Source organism: Triturus cristatus, chromosome 4_1 (genome assembly GCF_964204655.1).
Source record: "Triturus cristatus chromosome 4_1, aTriCri1.1, whole genome shotgun sequence".
Classification (NCBI taxonomy): Eukaryota; Metazoa; Chordata; class Amphibia; order Caudata; family Salamandridae; genus Triturus; species Triturus cristatus.
The window spans coordinates 540,954,685-540,970,270 of NC_140585.1; the positions used below are offsets into that span (position 1 = coordinate 540,954,685).

The 15,586-nt window shown below is 46.0% G+C and overlaps 1 protein-coding gene across 1 annotated transcript in view; it reads right to left on the minus strand.

Moving 5' to 3' along the window:
• Window positions 1–15,586, minus strand: part of LOC146855197 (NADH-cytochrome b5 reductase 3-like) — a 252,932-nt gene that overhangs the window by 172,026 nt on the left and 65,320 nt on the right. Inside the window, exon 3 of the mRNA XM_085652847.1 lies at window positions 5,127–5,199. Coding sequence (XP_085508973.1) covers window positions 5,127–5,199 — 73 coding nt within the window. The remainder of the gene's footprint in view (window positions 1–5,126; window positions 5,200–15,586) is intronic.

The window sequence follows — 15,586 nt, forward strand, 5'->3', positions numbered from 1 at the left end:
AGGCTCGCCAATACACCCACACATCGGCGGCCCATCACTCCCATGCCCGGATCGACCTCATCTTTGTACCGTCCGCCGACTGCGCAGGGGTGCAGGATGCGCGCATTCTCCCGAGGGGCCTCTCGGACCACTCACCAGTACTCCTTGCTCTTGGCCCCCCCCCCCTCTCCGCCCGTCCGATGTGGCGTTTGAACGCCTGGTTCCTCCACGACAAGGCTTTCCGGAAGGTGGTCGGGGGCGAGATAGCCGATTACTACTCTCACAACGAGGGCTCTGTCCCCTCCCCTGCCGTCCTGTGGGAGGCTGGCAAGGCGACTATTCGGGGCGCCGCTAAGGGGCATCTGCAACGGCAACGGCGGGCCCAATCTCAGAAGCTCGCGGACTGCGAGGCTCAGGCCTTGGACCTGGAGCGCAACCTGGGGGGGTTGGACGACAACACACGGTCTCGTCGCCTGGCTTTCCTGCGGGAAGAGATTCGCTTACACTCCTTGGAGGCAGCAAAGACTCTGTGGCGCTCCTCGGTGGCCCGTGTATACGGCTTGGGAGACAAAAATGGCACGCTTCTCCACCGGCTGGCTACTTACCCCCGGGCAGGTAGGATCATTCCGGCCATCGCGGACTCGACGGGGGGCCTCCACACAGCCTCGGTGGCGATGGCCCAGGCGTTCGCCGACTACTATTCCCGGCTGTACCGACTCCGGAAGTCCACGCTCTCCCTAGAGGAGTTGCTAGGGTCGAATGGGGCGATGCTCGAGCGGCTGCAACCTGCGGTCTCTGAGAGCCTCGACTCACCTATAGAGCTGCAGGAGATTGAGGAGGCGATCGGCTGCCTGGCGCCCGGGAAGACCCCGGGACCCGACGGGTTCCCTCAGGAGTACTACGCTCACTATCGTGAGACTCTGGCCCCGAGGCTTCGGGACCTGTTCGCGGACGTGGTGGAGACGGGCTCGTTCCGGCCTGAAACGGACACAGCGACCATAGTTGTCCTCCCCAAGACGCAGACCCCTCGCGGTCCTGCTCGGACTATCGGCCAATATCCCTCATCAACACCGAAATCAAAATCTATGCCACGGTCCTCGCACAGCGGTTGCGCCCATCTCTTGCTTCTCTGGTCCACCCGGATCAATGCGGATTTATGCCGGACCGGGGGACCAGGCACTGCCTGCGGCGCCTGCACCTCGCGATGGCGCACCGCGGCCGCCTTTCCCCCTATCTGGCCCTCCTGCTGGTCGACTTTGAAAAGGCCTTCGACTCCGTGGGGTGGGCATACTTGGGTAAGGTCCTTGAGCACATGGGTTTCGGCCCCCGGTTCCGTGCCATGGTTGCGGTCCTGTACGCGAGCCCGCGGGCCCGTGTTTTGGTCAATGGGGCTCTGTCTCGCCCGTTTCCCATCGGTCGAGGTACGCGTCAGGGATGTCCGCTCTCGCCCCTCCTGTTCGCTCTGGCCATGGAACCCCTGGCGGTACTGATTCGCTCGGATCCCGCTCTTCGCGGATGGGATTGGCCAGGCCTGGCCCCTGATAAGATCGCCCTCTACGCGGACGACGTCCTCCTCTATCTCTCTGATCCAGCGACCTCGGGACCCCAGGTCCGCCGGATTCTCCGCCGGTTTGGCCAAGCATCGGGTCTCCATCTGAACCCTAAAAAGTCCGTTCTAGTCCCGCTGCACCCGTCCCGGGACTGCTTCGACTGGCAATCGGATATTCCCCTCCGGAGACTCTCCTTTAAATACTTGGGGATCTGGGTCACCCTCCTTCCGGAACTCTGTTGGGCCCTCAATGTGGCTCCTGTAGTCAACAAGACCAGATCAGACATGCTCCGGTGGCAATCGCTCCCATTGAATCCGCTGGGGAGAGTTGCCCTCTATAAAATGATGGTCCTCCCCAAATTTCTATACATGCTACAAAACACTCCGTGCTCCTTTCCGCGCCCGTGGTTCCGGGAACTGGATAAGATGGTGACTAAATTTCTCTGGGGCGGCGGCAGGCCCCGGCTGGCCTTAGATCGCTGCAGAGTCCCCTCCTACGACGGCGGCCTGAGCATGACAAACCTATATCTCTACTATCTGGCCACCCAGCTACTGGTGATCCACGACTGGTTCTCGGGTGGATGGGGCGATCCGGCTTATCGACTCGAGGTGCATTGCCTCGGGTTCTCCTCTATCCAAAACATGCTCTATGGAGCAGCGGTTCCCCTGTCGCTCCCCGGCGTCGTGCGGGCCCCTTTCCTCGCGTGGCGCGCGGCTTTGAGGCACACCCGGTGGTCGGGGACGAACACGCAACTCACACCGCTTTGGCACGGGACATGGTTGCGGGAGGTGGTGGGACTGGTGGGCTTTCGGCAGTGGGATCTTCTCGGGATCTCCACTCTGGGCGATATATGGCGTGGGAGCCACATGTGTTCCTTCCAGGAGCTTCAGGCCCGCTTCTCGCTGCAGCCTTCTCAATTTTATCGCTACCTTCAATTGCGCCATGCGGTCCGGACCCACGTCCCTCTTGACTCTAGATTGCCTTCCCATAGCCCGCCTGAAGCCCAGGTGATGTTAGGGTGTCTGGGGAAGGGGGGCATATCCCGCATTTACAAATCCCTGATTAACAATACCCCGGTAGACTGGAGCGGACTAAAACAGCGATGGGAGGCCTGGGTGGGACCCCTAGATGACGCGGACTGGAGGGACGCCCTTATGTCCCCTCGGTCGCTTACCACCTCCGCTAGGTTGCGGCTCAGCCAACTCTACTACCTCCACACCGCTTATCTGACCCCGGACCGCCTATACCGTGCGGGCCTCCGCGTGGATGCCTCCTGTGCCCGCTGTGGGATGGCTCCGGCGGATTTTTTCCATATGGTGTGGTCTTGTCCCCGCCTGGCAGACTACTGGGCAGCGATTGAAGCCGACCTGGCGGAGGTTCTGGGATGGGAGGTCCCCCATGAGCCTAGAATGGCCCTGCTGGGCATCACGGACGGGATGGATGGGTCCCGTAACGACAAGTACTTCCTCACTACTGCCCTAATGGTGGCCAAGAGGGACATAGCAGCCGCATGGTCGCAGCCAGACCCGCCCAGAAGGGCTACCTGGAGTAGAGGGGTAGATTGGTGTGCGGCCCAAGAGCGGTCGTTGTACGCTGCCCGGGGCTGCCCCAAAAAATTCCGCAAAATATGGGGGAAATGGCTGGGGGGACTGCTTTGAGGGGTGGGGGCGCAGAGGGTGGGGACGGGGGCTGGGGGGGGGAAGGGGGGGTGTTTACATTCGTTTGTCGATACCTTCCTGATTGCAGGTACTGATGCCATGTTCAATGCTCTGTTGTATATCTTTCTTGATATTGTCCTTTATGCTGCAAAACACAATAAATTTGTTTATCAAAAAAAAAAAAATCTCACGGTCTGCTGGTATTACACAATCTCAATTTTTGTATACCATTGCCTATATTATACTCCCTTGCAGTGCTCCAAATTCGCCTCCGATATCCCTGCTAAATGTTGGTCTTGTGATTTTTCCAATGCAGATTTAATGCATAGCTTATTCAAAGGTCCCAATACCTGTAATTTTTGGCACAAAATTATTGGACTCAGATTAAGAGGATTTTTAATTTTGATAGTCATTTCAATATTAATCATCTTTCTTTGGGAACACTGTTAGCGATAACTTTTCACAAGATTACTTTAAATTGGAAATCATCAGATAAGTTATCTTATGAAGTATGGTGGGATTATGTGTGTTCTCATCATACGTTAGATACTATGTATGCTATACAAAGTACATCTTCGCATAATCCGTAATTGTTACGGTTACCTCTTAGTTCATATCTTAACTAAGTTAATAGTGATGTATCAAGTATTGTTTCTGTATTTTCTGAACATTTCCACCCTCCATGAATTTCTCTCTGCCTCCTTTTATATTGAAGTAATGTTATGATAGGTTTATTGTTATAATGTTTATGAGGTTAACCTAGAGGCAAGCTGTTGTCATTTCTATTAAACACTTATGATTTGTTTTAAGATCTCAATTTCACCCTCCCCTTCCTTCCCCTCCCACTTAAAATTATGGTTTTCTTGATAAAGTTTAATACTGCTTATGCATTTCTGAATATTTCTGTTGATCTTACTGTATTGTTGTTTTGCAGTATATAATGAATTTAATAAAGTATTTTAAAAACAAAGACTGTAAAGTATTTTTAACTTACTGTAAAGTAGGTAACTAATATTGCAAAACCAATGTACTGCATTTGAAAAGTATCCCTGCTTTTGACATTATTACTTACCTGCAACTGAGTTTCCTCTTTGTTCTAGAAATAAAATAACAAAATAACAATTTTGTTTCATACAAACAACGGGTGTGGAGTCAGTCTGAGTGTGTGCCATCATTTCTTGCCTGAGTGTGAACAACAAATGCTTAACACTACCCTCTGATACCCTGACTGCTCAACCACACTACCAGAAAAGAGTAAGGTATTATCTACTTTAGCCTCTGCTATACCTGTGGGGATTCCCTGGACTCTGTGCACACTATACCTTACTTTGGTATAGTATATACAGAGCTAGCTTCCTACAGTAGTTTTTTGGCACAGACCCCACTGGATAATCATGATGGGCGCAATTCTTCCTTTCTAAGTTTTGTCACTGAAACAACTATTAAACAGGTGATGAGATCAGGGTCTCTCTGGAACCACCAGGCAGAGGGGACACATGTTCTGTAAGTGTGCTGGTGCCCTGCATTAATCCAAGTGAGGGAAGGCAAGAAATGCTCTGTTCACTACAATGATTACAAAATACAAGACTGGTTTATTTAATTACTGTTGTGTTCTGTCTTCCTTAGTCTTTTGTCTGTGTCACACAACAGTGTCATTCTCTTGTGATGAGTGTGGTGTATATTCGTACTAGGAATTCCACCAGAGATCGACATGGAGGCCATAATAAGAAAGGGCTGAGCTGCTAGCAAGACAGCTCCTGATGGGTTGCACTAAAAAGGAGTTAAGCTTACATACAGGTACTAACATTTGGTGGACATTCACTACTTAACAGGTTATTTAGCTGAATAAGCATAACAAAGTTAAAATCTAGAGCAAAATATATTGTCAAGCAAGACATAAAAATGCTGAAAATGTAAATATTCCTATGTATAAACATACCAACTGGGAGACCCAACACATGTTCTTTAGAAGGAAGGGCAAATCGAAACTTTCTGGTGTCATGGCTCACATGCTGCAATAGACAAAAGGATTTTAGTGATATGAAACACAAAAAAAAAAACCACAAAAAAAAAAAAAAGGTACAAACATTTTAAACACAATCATAACTTGTTTTAAAACAGCATACGGAAAGCGCATTTCATGTACTTAAAGCTTTTAGGCAGTCGTTAAAAGAATTAACTGAGAAATTATATAACAGCTAAAGACGTGGCTTTCATTTGTATTACAGGAAATGTGTGTTTTATACGCAAAGGAACAAATATCTGACATGAAGTACGTATTCTACATAAAAGCAATATAAAACCTGCACCAACATCTATTATTTCACTACTTCACAGAATTTAAGAATCTGTTGTACTACATATAATCAGAAACCCATGTTAATTATCTGTTTAATGTAAAATCAAAGGGCAGAGTATTTGACGGCTATTCAACATCACCATTGTCACTACTGATGAAATGAAAGTACGATGAAACACAATGGAGCGCATCAAGAACAAACATCTTCGATGCAACTCGCACCACTGCGGTTTGTTATAATGAAACAGATCACAGACAAAGCAGAAATGTATTGCATTGGGAGAAATATTTTAGAATCAAACAACCAGGACGATCAGATAAGCGTCTAAGCAATATTTTAACTTCCAATCTTTAAAAATGAATATCTCAACTTCTATTCATTGGGTTTTGGTCTTGTTTGATTTATAAAAAATCATATTTATTTTTCTAACTTGGTGGGGAGTTGTTCTGTGGTGTTTTCATTGTGGTACTGTGTGTTATGTTGCACAAATACTTTACACATTGCCTCATTAGTTAAGCCTGCCTACTCTGTGCCAAGCTACCCGAGGGTGAGCAAAGGTTAATCTATGGTGTGTAACTGACTTACCATGACTGGGGCTGTACATACCTCTGCCAAATAGAGACCTCATTTCTAACTCAAACCTACAGCAGAGGGAGGCCTCGGCTTTCCTGACAGACCTATATTAAAGTGATCGAAATACGTCAGACTTTGGATTGGAACCACGAACCAGATACGAATCCCTGTAAACAGAACAAAAATCCCACTAGGCGTCTGTTATGGGAAACAACGTTTACCACGTATTACCATTACCATGTAGCCTTTACCTCGCATTGCCTTTACTGCGCATATGCCTTTACCATTAATGCCTTTCCAACAAAAATTAAGTATACATAAGGTAAGTGAAACCCCAATTTTATATATATTTATTTATTTGGAATTAGGGTAAGGGCGTTTCAAGGGAATAGGGTGGTAAGGGTATTTTTTGTGTTTAGGGGTGGGTAAGTGTATTGGGTGGCAAGGGTGTTTTTAGGGTTTATGGGTGGGTAAGGGTATTAGGGTTTATGGGTGGGTAAGGGGATTAGGGCTTAGAGGTGGGTACGCATATTGCATTGTAAGTGTTTTTTAGGGTTTAGAGGTGGGTACGTGTATTGGTCAGTAAGAGTATTGAGTGGTAAGGGTATTTTAGGGTGGGAAAGGGTACTTGGTGCGAAGGGTATTTATAGGGTTTAGGGGTGGGTAAATGCCGAGGCTTCCCTTTCCAGACTGTCTTTCGACGTCTGTCTTTTCGAGGGTCTTTGCCGTTACAAAGTCCTTATCCAAGGATCCTACGATGTGTTTTTACTTCGATGCAGCTGCAGTCGCTGAGTGCTTCAACACCAAGGCTCCCTTTGAAAGTCTAGAGTCTGATTTTCGAGACTCTCTAGTTTTTTTGAGGTCGACGACTCTCTTTCCTCCTTTGAAGTCTTCTTCTCGACCTCCACGACAGAAACATCTGTCCTTGTTGCCTTCTGGCCCTTCGGCGACGTTATCTTGCTCTCAACTGGAGAGGCCCCGGTATCGCTGCGATGGCGGTGGTCCTTGGCCATGCATGTTGCAGTTGGTTCGTCGCCGTCTTTCTCTCACCCTTAACGTCTTCAGAGTGAAGACGGAGCATAGAGTGAGTTACAGAGACAGGGGGTTTATGGTGCTGTGTGCAAAATATGTGTCTGTCCAGAGGTGGTGGGTGTCTGTTGTAGAGCCAGTATGTGTGAGTCTTGGTTCCATGTTCTAATCGACAGATTTGGGTCTCCTAATCGTATGTGAATGGTATGTTGCTATAAACACAATAAACTTCTCGGGTCTGAAACAACATGAAGCAGTAAAACAAAGAAAGAGATGAAAAGTGAATCTGTGTCTCATTAACAAAAACGTAATGGGGGAAGCAATCCCTTTTTAGGACGAATGCCCTCACTCACCAGAGGTGACATGCTTCATCATTTGGGCTTTCTCCTCCCAGTGGGAAAACCTAGTCCCACTGAGGGTTACAACCACCTCACTGAGAGGTGGGAGCTCAGGGATGTTTTTACTTGTACCTAAAGTGTGGATACTAGAATCCCAAAGACGAGCAGTATAGTGATGTAAGGGTGCAGCACAATAAGTGAGTGAAAAAAGTGTGAAACTAAAACTGCCTAGTGCAGATGAAAAGAAACTTTATTAACTCATCTATACTGGCAGGATTAAAAAGTAGTGCAAAGCAGGATCTATTGAAAACTGCTTGATTGAGAAAAAGGTCGACATGTTTCAGCCATTAACCATCTAACAAGTATGTCTGGCTTTCTTCAGGACCGATAAACAAAGCTGCTGCTGTGAAGTGCAAAAAATAAATATATATAAAGATCCTTAATACAAAACCAGTAATCCAAGTGTGGATTCAGTGTCACTGGAACTTGTCTAAAGAAAAAAAGACACAGAAAAACAATCATTATGGTTTCTAGGATTTTGCCAAATATTTTCTGTACTGTATGAGGAGGTGTTACCTTTGGCTGTTATGATATATATATATATATATATATATTTTTTTTCTTCCCTTTACCCTCTCATCTTTTTGTTTCCCTGTCCACTAACTCTTTTTGGGTGTTGATGTAGAGGCTCTGGGCGCCCCGTTCTCACTATCTGAGAAAAAGGCGCAAGGTGCTGCACTATAATGGAGGAAGAGTGAGTTTTTACAAAATGGTGGACTGAACTGTCACCCTGGAACCTGGGCCATAGACTGTCATGAGGGGTTCCGGAACCTTCTGGACCACTCTGGCCAGTCAGGGCCCAGGTTATAAATAGAGGTGAAGTCGGTCGGCCATTTTAGGAGGTTGGTGGGCTGTGAGGTAGACAGGAGTAAGGCACCTGAGTGGGGAGGTGGCTGCACTGGAGAGGGAATTGACAGGTCTTAGGATCTGCATGACTTCCCCCATCAGCTGATACCACCCTCGACCTCTTGACCTGTCCCTGACTCCAGCCACAGATTTGGGGACTCATCTCGGATTTAGGGGCTCCTGTTAGTCAGAATCCCTGTTGTTGCCTGAGACTCTGGAAACAAGTGACTGAGCCCCCGTAGCAAATGAGTGGCTGACTACCTGACCGTTGCGGTGCATCCCTTGCACCCTTAATTTCAGCTCCCCTCTGAGGAACGGTGAGGCACAGCTGAGCGCTCTAGTGCCCGAGTTGCAACTGCCCCCCAGCGCTGTGCCAGCGGAGCGCGGCGTAACCCTATCCCCTGATGCCCAGGGACTAAATGTGTCGTTCGGCACTGAGGCAGAAAGTATCCTGTACTCAGGAAGCACCACGTGTGCGAGACTCACTGCCACTGGCCGGGACTCCGTGGGCCTGTACGATGTCCCTGAGAGGCGCTGTGACTGGAGATCACTGCCGCTAACCCGAGTTGAGGGATCGCCGGGTGCTGCGGGGGTGTGGCCTGAGGTGAGCCGGGAGGTCCGGAGAGAGAGTCGGGACTTCCTGGTGAGAGCCGGCGTGTGGATGACGCGTCGGAACAGCTGAGGAGAGACGCCGCCAGTAGGCCTTGAGGCCGTCTCCCCAGTAACTTGTGACAGGGGCCGATGTCAAAGCGCCGCCCCCTGCCGCTGGAAGTCAGAGGAGGCCGCGCCTCTTCACCGTGTTGCTTGAGGCGGCGCGTCTCAGTAGCTGCGGAGGGGGGACCAAGATCGAACCGAATAGCCGACCAGGAAATACCCTAAGCCAGCGGAATTGGGGGTGAGAGAACAAGGTGGCCCCCCCACAGCGAGACTTGCGAGCAGGAAAGTCCTCGGGGGAGGTGATAGGCGGGTGTGCTCCATTACCGCACCCCCCCCCCCCCCCGAGTTGAAAAGGCCCCCCCCCCCCCCCCGAGTTGAAAAGGTCCCCCCCCCGTGTCTGCACAGTGAGCCGTCAACCCCGGAAGAAGTGAGAACTTGGCTCATACTTCGCCGATCGTCATGGGAGGAGGACCAAGAGGTTGACAGTAAGCGGGGCATGAGCAGAGGGGAGGAAATGCACGGGGGTTGGTGAACTTAAAGCCAGATACTGGGAGATAAGAAACTACCAGTGCCAGGAGAGGTACACTTGCGAGACTGTGATCTATATATTGGGGACTCTCAGAGGAGAGGGAGAAGTGGGGTTCAAATGTGTTAATCTGGTTCCCAGTAACTGGGATGGTTTATGCGTAGATGTTCAACCGAATTAGTGTGACTACCAGTCACTAAGAAACTGCAGGTGTAAGCTCAAATGTAACCGTGATTCCTAGCAACCAGATAAGTCACCAGTATAGCGCCTATTGTATAAGAATGATCGTATATGATAGACCAGAGTTCAAGAAGTGAGGTGTCTAGTGTACCCAACTGTCTGAAGGGCCACCTGTGGGCCTGCTGACCATCTGGGGAATTGTGTTAAGAAAATATTACATGAAGTGGTATATGTGGGGATGCAATTTGAAATACTAGAATCAAGGCGCTGGTTCGACATATAGGATAGTGGTTGGGAATGTGCTATACTGGGGCAAAGAAAGGAATTACACTGTTGTTCTGAATACCTTGTAATGTTAATCCTGAGTTGTAATGGATAATGTTAATAATGGAGTGCACCTAAAAAGGAAAGATAAAACTTCTTTACTAAACCTGAACACTGTTTCGGTGTAGCGTCATTTTTGGAAGTGGTGTAGCGCTGAAGTGCGAGTTGGGTGTGATGCAAGCACGCCATGTAATGCTGGAGAGAAGGCCTTGCTGTCTGCAGGCTACCCCAAGGATGTCAGGTCCAACAGGAGGATTCTCTATTCATTGCCTCAAACAAATTTTTGAGTCCATTTGGGTACTCCAAAGTGTATTTACTCACCCAATTTAAAGGACAAGTGAGCCCACCTCAACCTGGTTACAACTCAGGGAAGGAAGCCCCGCTCTGAAAAAACAAGCAAACGTCCAACAATTAATGAGTCTGTTTTGCTGTGCTGTATATAAAGATGTGAAAGTGGTGTCAAGGACCTCCAACAAACATGGACACAAAAATAAAAATAAAAATGATGAAAAGTGGTACTGTAAACTAGCATATACTCTGATCGATCTTGAGAAAAGTATGTACAGGCTATAGCCATATTGAAATAATGCAGGTCTCTAGAGTATGTAGGCCTTTGTCAAAGATGCCTCACCAGCAGCAATGCAATAATACAAACAGGAAATGCACTGACATTCACATACGTCTTCATAGACAGATGGTCGGATAGGTCATTAAATCACAACCACCAAGCTCTAACAATATTCGCCCCTAGTTGTGATGGGGATACCAAAAGTTACTTAAAAGTAAGGTATATATTGTCCCAGGCACTGTTAATACATCTTGTGCCATGAACTATTAATGTGCTGATTCAACGTCAAGATTATGTCAACCAATCTTTGTAAAGCAACGCGCACAAGCTGCTCAACATTTGAGTACAATGCTATATAAATCGCGCTCATTACGGAACACCTATGGTAATAGATACTTTGCCTTGCTTGCTATGACTACAATCAGGTTGCACTGATACGTTTGCCTTGATGTTTGAGGGCAGGTAGAGCGAGTTAACGCTCTTTTATTTCGTTATATTTAAATTCTCTTAAACACCTATGGTGTCATTATAGCATAGGTTACCTTTACGAGAGTTTTGTTTTCAGTCGTATATAAGCATCTGGGAAGGGGCATGATTCACTTAGCCCTCGTTTCAACACTTGTCACCGTGGTAACATATCTTTGTATGTTTAAGATTAGATCTATTACCATAGGTGTTCCGTAATGAGCGCGATTTTTATAGCATTGTACTTAAATGTTGAGCAGCTTGTGCGCGTTGCTTTAGAAAGATTGGTTGACATAATCTGGACGTTGAATCGGCACATTAACAGTTCATGGCACAAGATGTATTAACAGTGCCTGGGACAATATATACCTTACTTTTAAGTAACTTTTGGTATCCCCACCACAACTGGGGGCGACTATTGTTAGAGCTTGGTGGGTGTGATTTAATGACATAACCGACCATCTGTCTATGAAGACGTATGTGAATGTCAGTGCATTTCCTGTTTGTATTATTGCATTGTTGCTGGTGAGGCATCTTTGACAAAGGCCTACATACTCTAGAGACCTGCATTATTTCAATATGGCTATAGCCTGTACATACTTTTCTCAAGATCGATCAGAGTATCTGCTTATTTACAGTACCACTTTTCATCATTTTTATTTTTGTGTCCATGTTTGTTGGTGGTCCTTGACACCACTTTCACATCTTTATATACAGCACAGCAAAACTGACTCATTAATTGTTGGACGTTTGCTTGTTTTTTCAGAGCGGGGTTTCCTTCCCTGAGTTGTAACCAGGTTGAGGTGGGCTCACTTGTCCTTTAAATTGGGTGAGTAAATACACTTTGGAGTACCCGAATGGACTCAAAAATTAGTTTGAGGCAATGAATAGAGAAACATCCTCATACAGTACAGAAATTATTTGGCAAAATCCTAGAAACCAGAATGATTGTGTTTTTCTGTGTCTTTGTTTCTTTAGACAAGTTCCAGTGATACTGAATCCGCACTTGGATTACTGGTTTTGTATTAAGGATCTTTATATATATTTATTTTTTGCACTTCACAGCAGCAGCTTTGTTTATCGGTCCTGAAGAAAGCCAGACATACTTGTTAGATGGTTAATGGCTGAAACATGTCGACCTTTTTCTCAATCAAGCAGTTTTCAATAGATCCTGCTTTGCACTACTTTTTAATCCTGCCAGTATAGATGAGTTAATAAAGTTTCTTTTCATCTGCACTAGGCAGTTTTAGTTTCACACTTTTTTCACTCACTTATTGCGCTGCACCCTTACATGACTATACTGCTCGTCTTTGGGATTCTAGTATCCACACTTTAGGTACAACTAAAAACATCCCTGAGCTCCCACCTCTCAGTGAGGTGGTTGTAGCCCTCAGTGGGACTAGGTTTTCCCACTGGGAGGAGAAAGCCCAAATGATGAAGCATGTCACCTCTGGTGAGTGAGGGCATTCATCCTAAAAAGGGATTGCTTCCCCCATTAGGTTTTTGTTAATGAGACACAGATTCACTTTTCATCTCTTTCTTTGTTTTACTGCTTCAAGTTGTTTCAGACCAGAGAAGTTTATTGTGTTTATAGTGTATGGTGCTCATAGGGGTACAACTTCTTGCAGGTCTTTAAATATTTATACCCTCGGACCCCCCTTCAAAGTTCTTGGTGTGTTATAATGGTATATTGCTGCCAGGATGTTGGGGGGCTGTCTGCCTCGCTGGCATACAGGAGCAGCCGGGTTCTGATTTGGTATGTATCCATCATAGAGCACGGGCGAGTACCTAAGCGTACAGCAGCGGGATCCAAATTCTAGAGGGTACAAGACTTTAGCTACCACATGTATCTCTGAAAAACTGTGTTGTTTGTCAATGAACTTTAAAAAAATTTGCTTTAAAAATTGAAATCTGTTGACTACAGTCTCTGAAAATGCTGCACGTTACTGTGATAAAATACATGAGAACAACGAATATATATTTATGAATAGGTCTTGCTGAATGCACAGGTTTATCGGCTTGGGAGCTGGAACTAGCTCATTGCCCAGTCTCTGCCCTTAACACACCTTGTGCTGGCAGCACAAAGCACATGGTGTCTGCCATGCAAACAAGCCCAACCCCACCCTCTCAACTAAGTTCCTCTCTGGAATAAATGCATTATTATTGTCATGAACCAGGACTACAAGGGGACTAGGAGTGTTGAGTTGTGCTGTAATGGCCCACCCTGTTATTAGGGCTCTTAACTCTGCTCGTTGATAAAGAAATCATTGCTTTCCGTTTTGTTGGTAGTCATTTTTTTTGCTTTACTTTATACTTAACTCAAATGCATCCACTTCTCCATGCTTCTGTACCAGTTTGGGTGGTCTCTAGACACAGCCTTTGAGTTGAGATGCCCCTCACAGCAGGGTAGTCTCCAGTCTGGAGAACACACAACAGAGGCACAAACCGTTGTGAGGTTTCTGCACTGAAAATGTGATCAAAGAAAGACAAACGACTTGGCCTTACCTCGAAGGCCCCTCTCAACCTGCACAACAGAATCTGCAGTTCCATCCCTCACTCTTACCATCTGCCAAAGAGCAATACTTCTGGAAGTCTAGTTAGCAGCCCTTTGCTAACAATGTCTTCATTGAACTGGTAAAGGGAGCCCTGTCGCCATCCTCTTCACACCAGTGTCTGCATCTCTACCATCCAGCCACTGAAATGAAGGCAATACATTTCCACTGTCTGGGAAGTAGTCCTCAACTCCCTTTTGTGCCAATACAAACCAGAGGCCTTCGAATGGATCCCACTCTGCTTTGTAATCAACACTGTGAGCCAAACTTGAGGATGACTATCACAATGCAGCTGCTTCAGCATTTGCAGAATCTCCTACTTAATGTGTAAACTACATGCCCATGTATTTTCTCACATTGCTATGATCTTGAGGTTATTGCTTCCTTTGAGTGCAGCCTAAAGGTCTTGACATTTCTCAACAGACTTGTCAAGCCATTACTTTTCGCTTCCAGCTCTTGAGCTGATCAAGTGACCTGAATGGAGCGACGGTCAAACGGTAGTAGCGGATTATTCTAGTGCATATCAAAAATTCCTAATATAACACAATGTACACATGCAAATGTTACTTTTCACAGTCTTGCATCTGCAGCTAGATTCTATTTCAAAAATATCCTTTCAATCCCTAAAATACAGCATGAAAAACTGACCTTTCAAATGGCCCGCGCCTTCCCTTTCATCCTCTGCATGCCTCCTCGCTCTTCGCACAACTTACTCTGTTACAAGTGTGTTCACTTTAATCACTATTATTGTATTTCTGCAAACCCCCACTAATAACCACAACCAACTCCTATTAATTTAATCCACTAAAAAGAAACTGGAGTGAATGCATGGAATGGTTTGCTTGGGTACAGAAAACTAATTCCAGTCGCCAACAATAACCAATAATACTGAACTTACCACTAATTTTGGGTTCCAGAGTAGGGTACTGCCGAGCGTAAACAATTAATGCCTATTCATGGGTAGTAAGCAATATAAATGCAATTACAATGAAAATCAAATTCACTGTCCACATCTTTTATTATGCTCTCAACTTTTTTACTCAAAGTTTACAGGTACCCATCACACTTTTGTTGATTGAGACATAATCAGCCTTTCTAGATGTTTTTGACATTGAAACAAATGGTGCCGTCCCTTCCTTTCTAATACAACACTAGCAGGATAGGGCTCTTGTATAATATTTATACACTATGCTTGTCAATCTAAGCTCGAACCTCAGGGCGAACCCAGAGAGCCTTGGACTAATCTCATGCATCCTTTCAAAACTAGAATTTCCAATAACTAGATTTTGCTTAGGTCTGTATTTCACACATGTAAAATAACAAACTCACTACCTTTAATTCATAGATTTCTCTTAATACTTCAACTGATTTAGGCCATATTTATACCCAACTTGCCTTATGTTATGGCATTCTTGCTCACCCAGTAATATTGTTGGCATGGCAGGCAAAAGACATTTTGTTAGAAAAGGTCACTTCCAGATAGCAATATCTCTGCATGGTTTCCAACTGGAAACTATCAAGACTCCAAGTAATATTTACTTTTTTTCCTTCATTCTAAATCTCATTACTTTTTTTTCCGCTTTGTTGAACTTTAAACAACATTATTTGCAGTATTTGGCAAAGGCATTTAAGGCATACTGTGCACCAAAAGAGGTAGACCGAAAAGAATGGTGCATACAAGCCTTCGATGGTCTCCTGTGGTAATTTAGGATGTAGGGGGAATGGAAGGGAAAAAAAAAAAAACACGCTTCCTCTAAACTTTTAGGGGCTTCAGCGGTATCTATTGCAAATAACAAGGGCACTGTAAGAATAGAATACAAAATATATGCAAGCTCCATTATATGTGAAAAGGGAAAAGGGAAACTTATGCAAAAAGTGCATAGCAACTGTCTACATTGGTGTTTCTCAAATTGTGGGTCGCGACACACTTGTGGGTCATGAGGTGATTTTTGGGGAGTCGCGCAAGTCAAGACAGAAAATA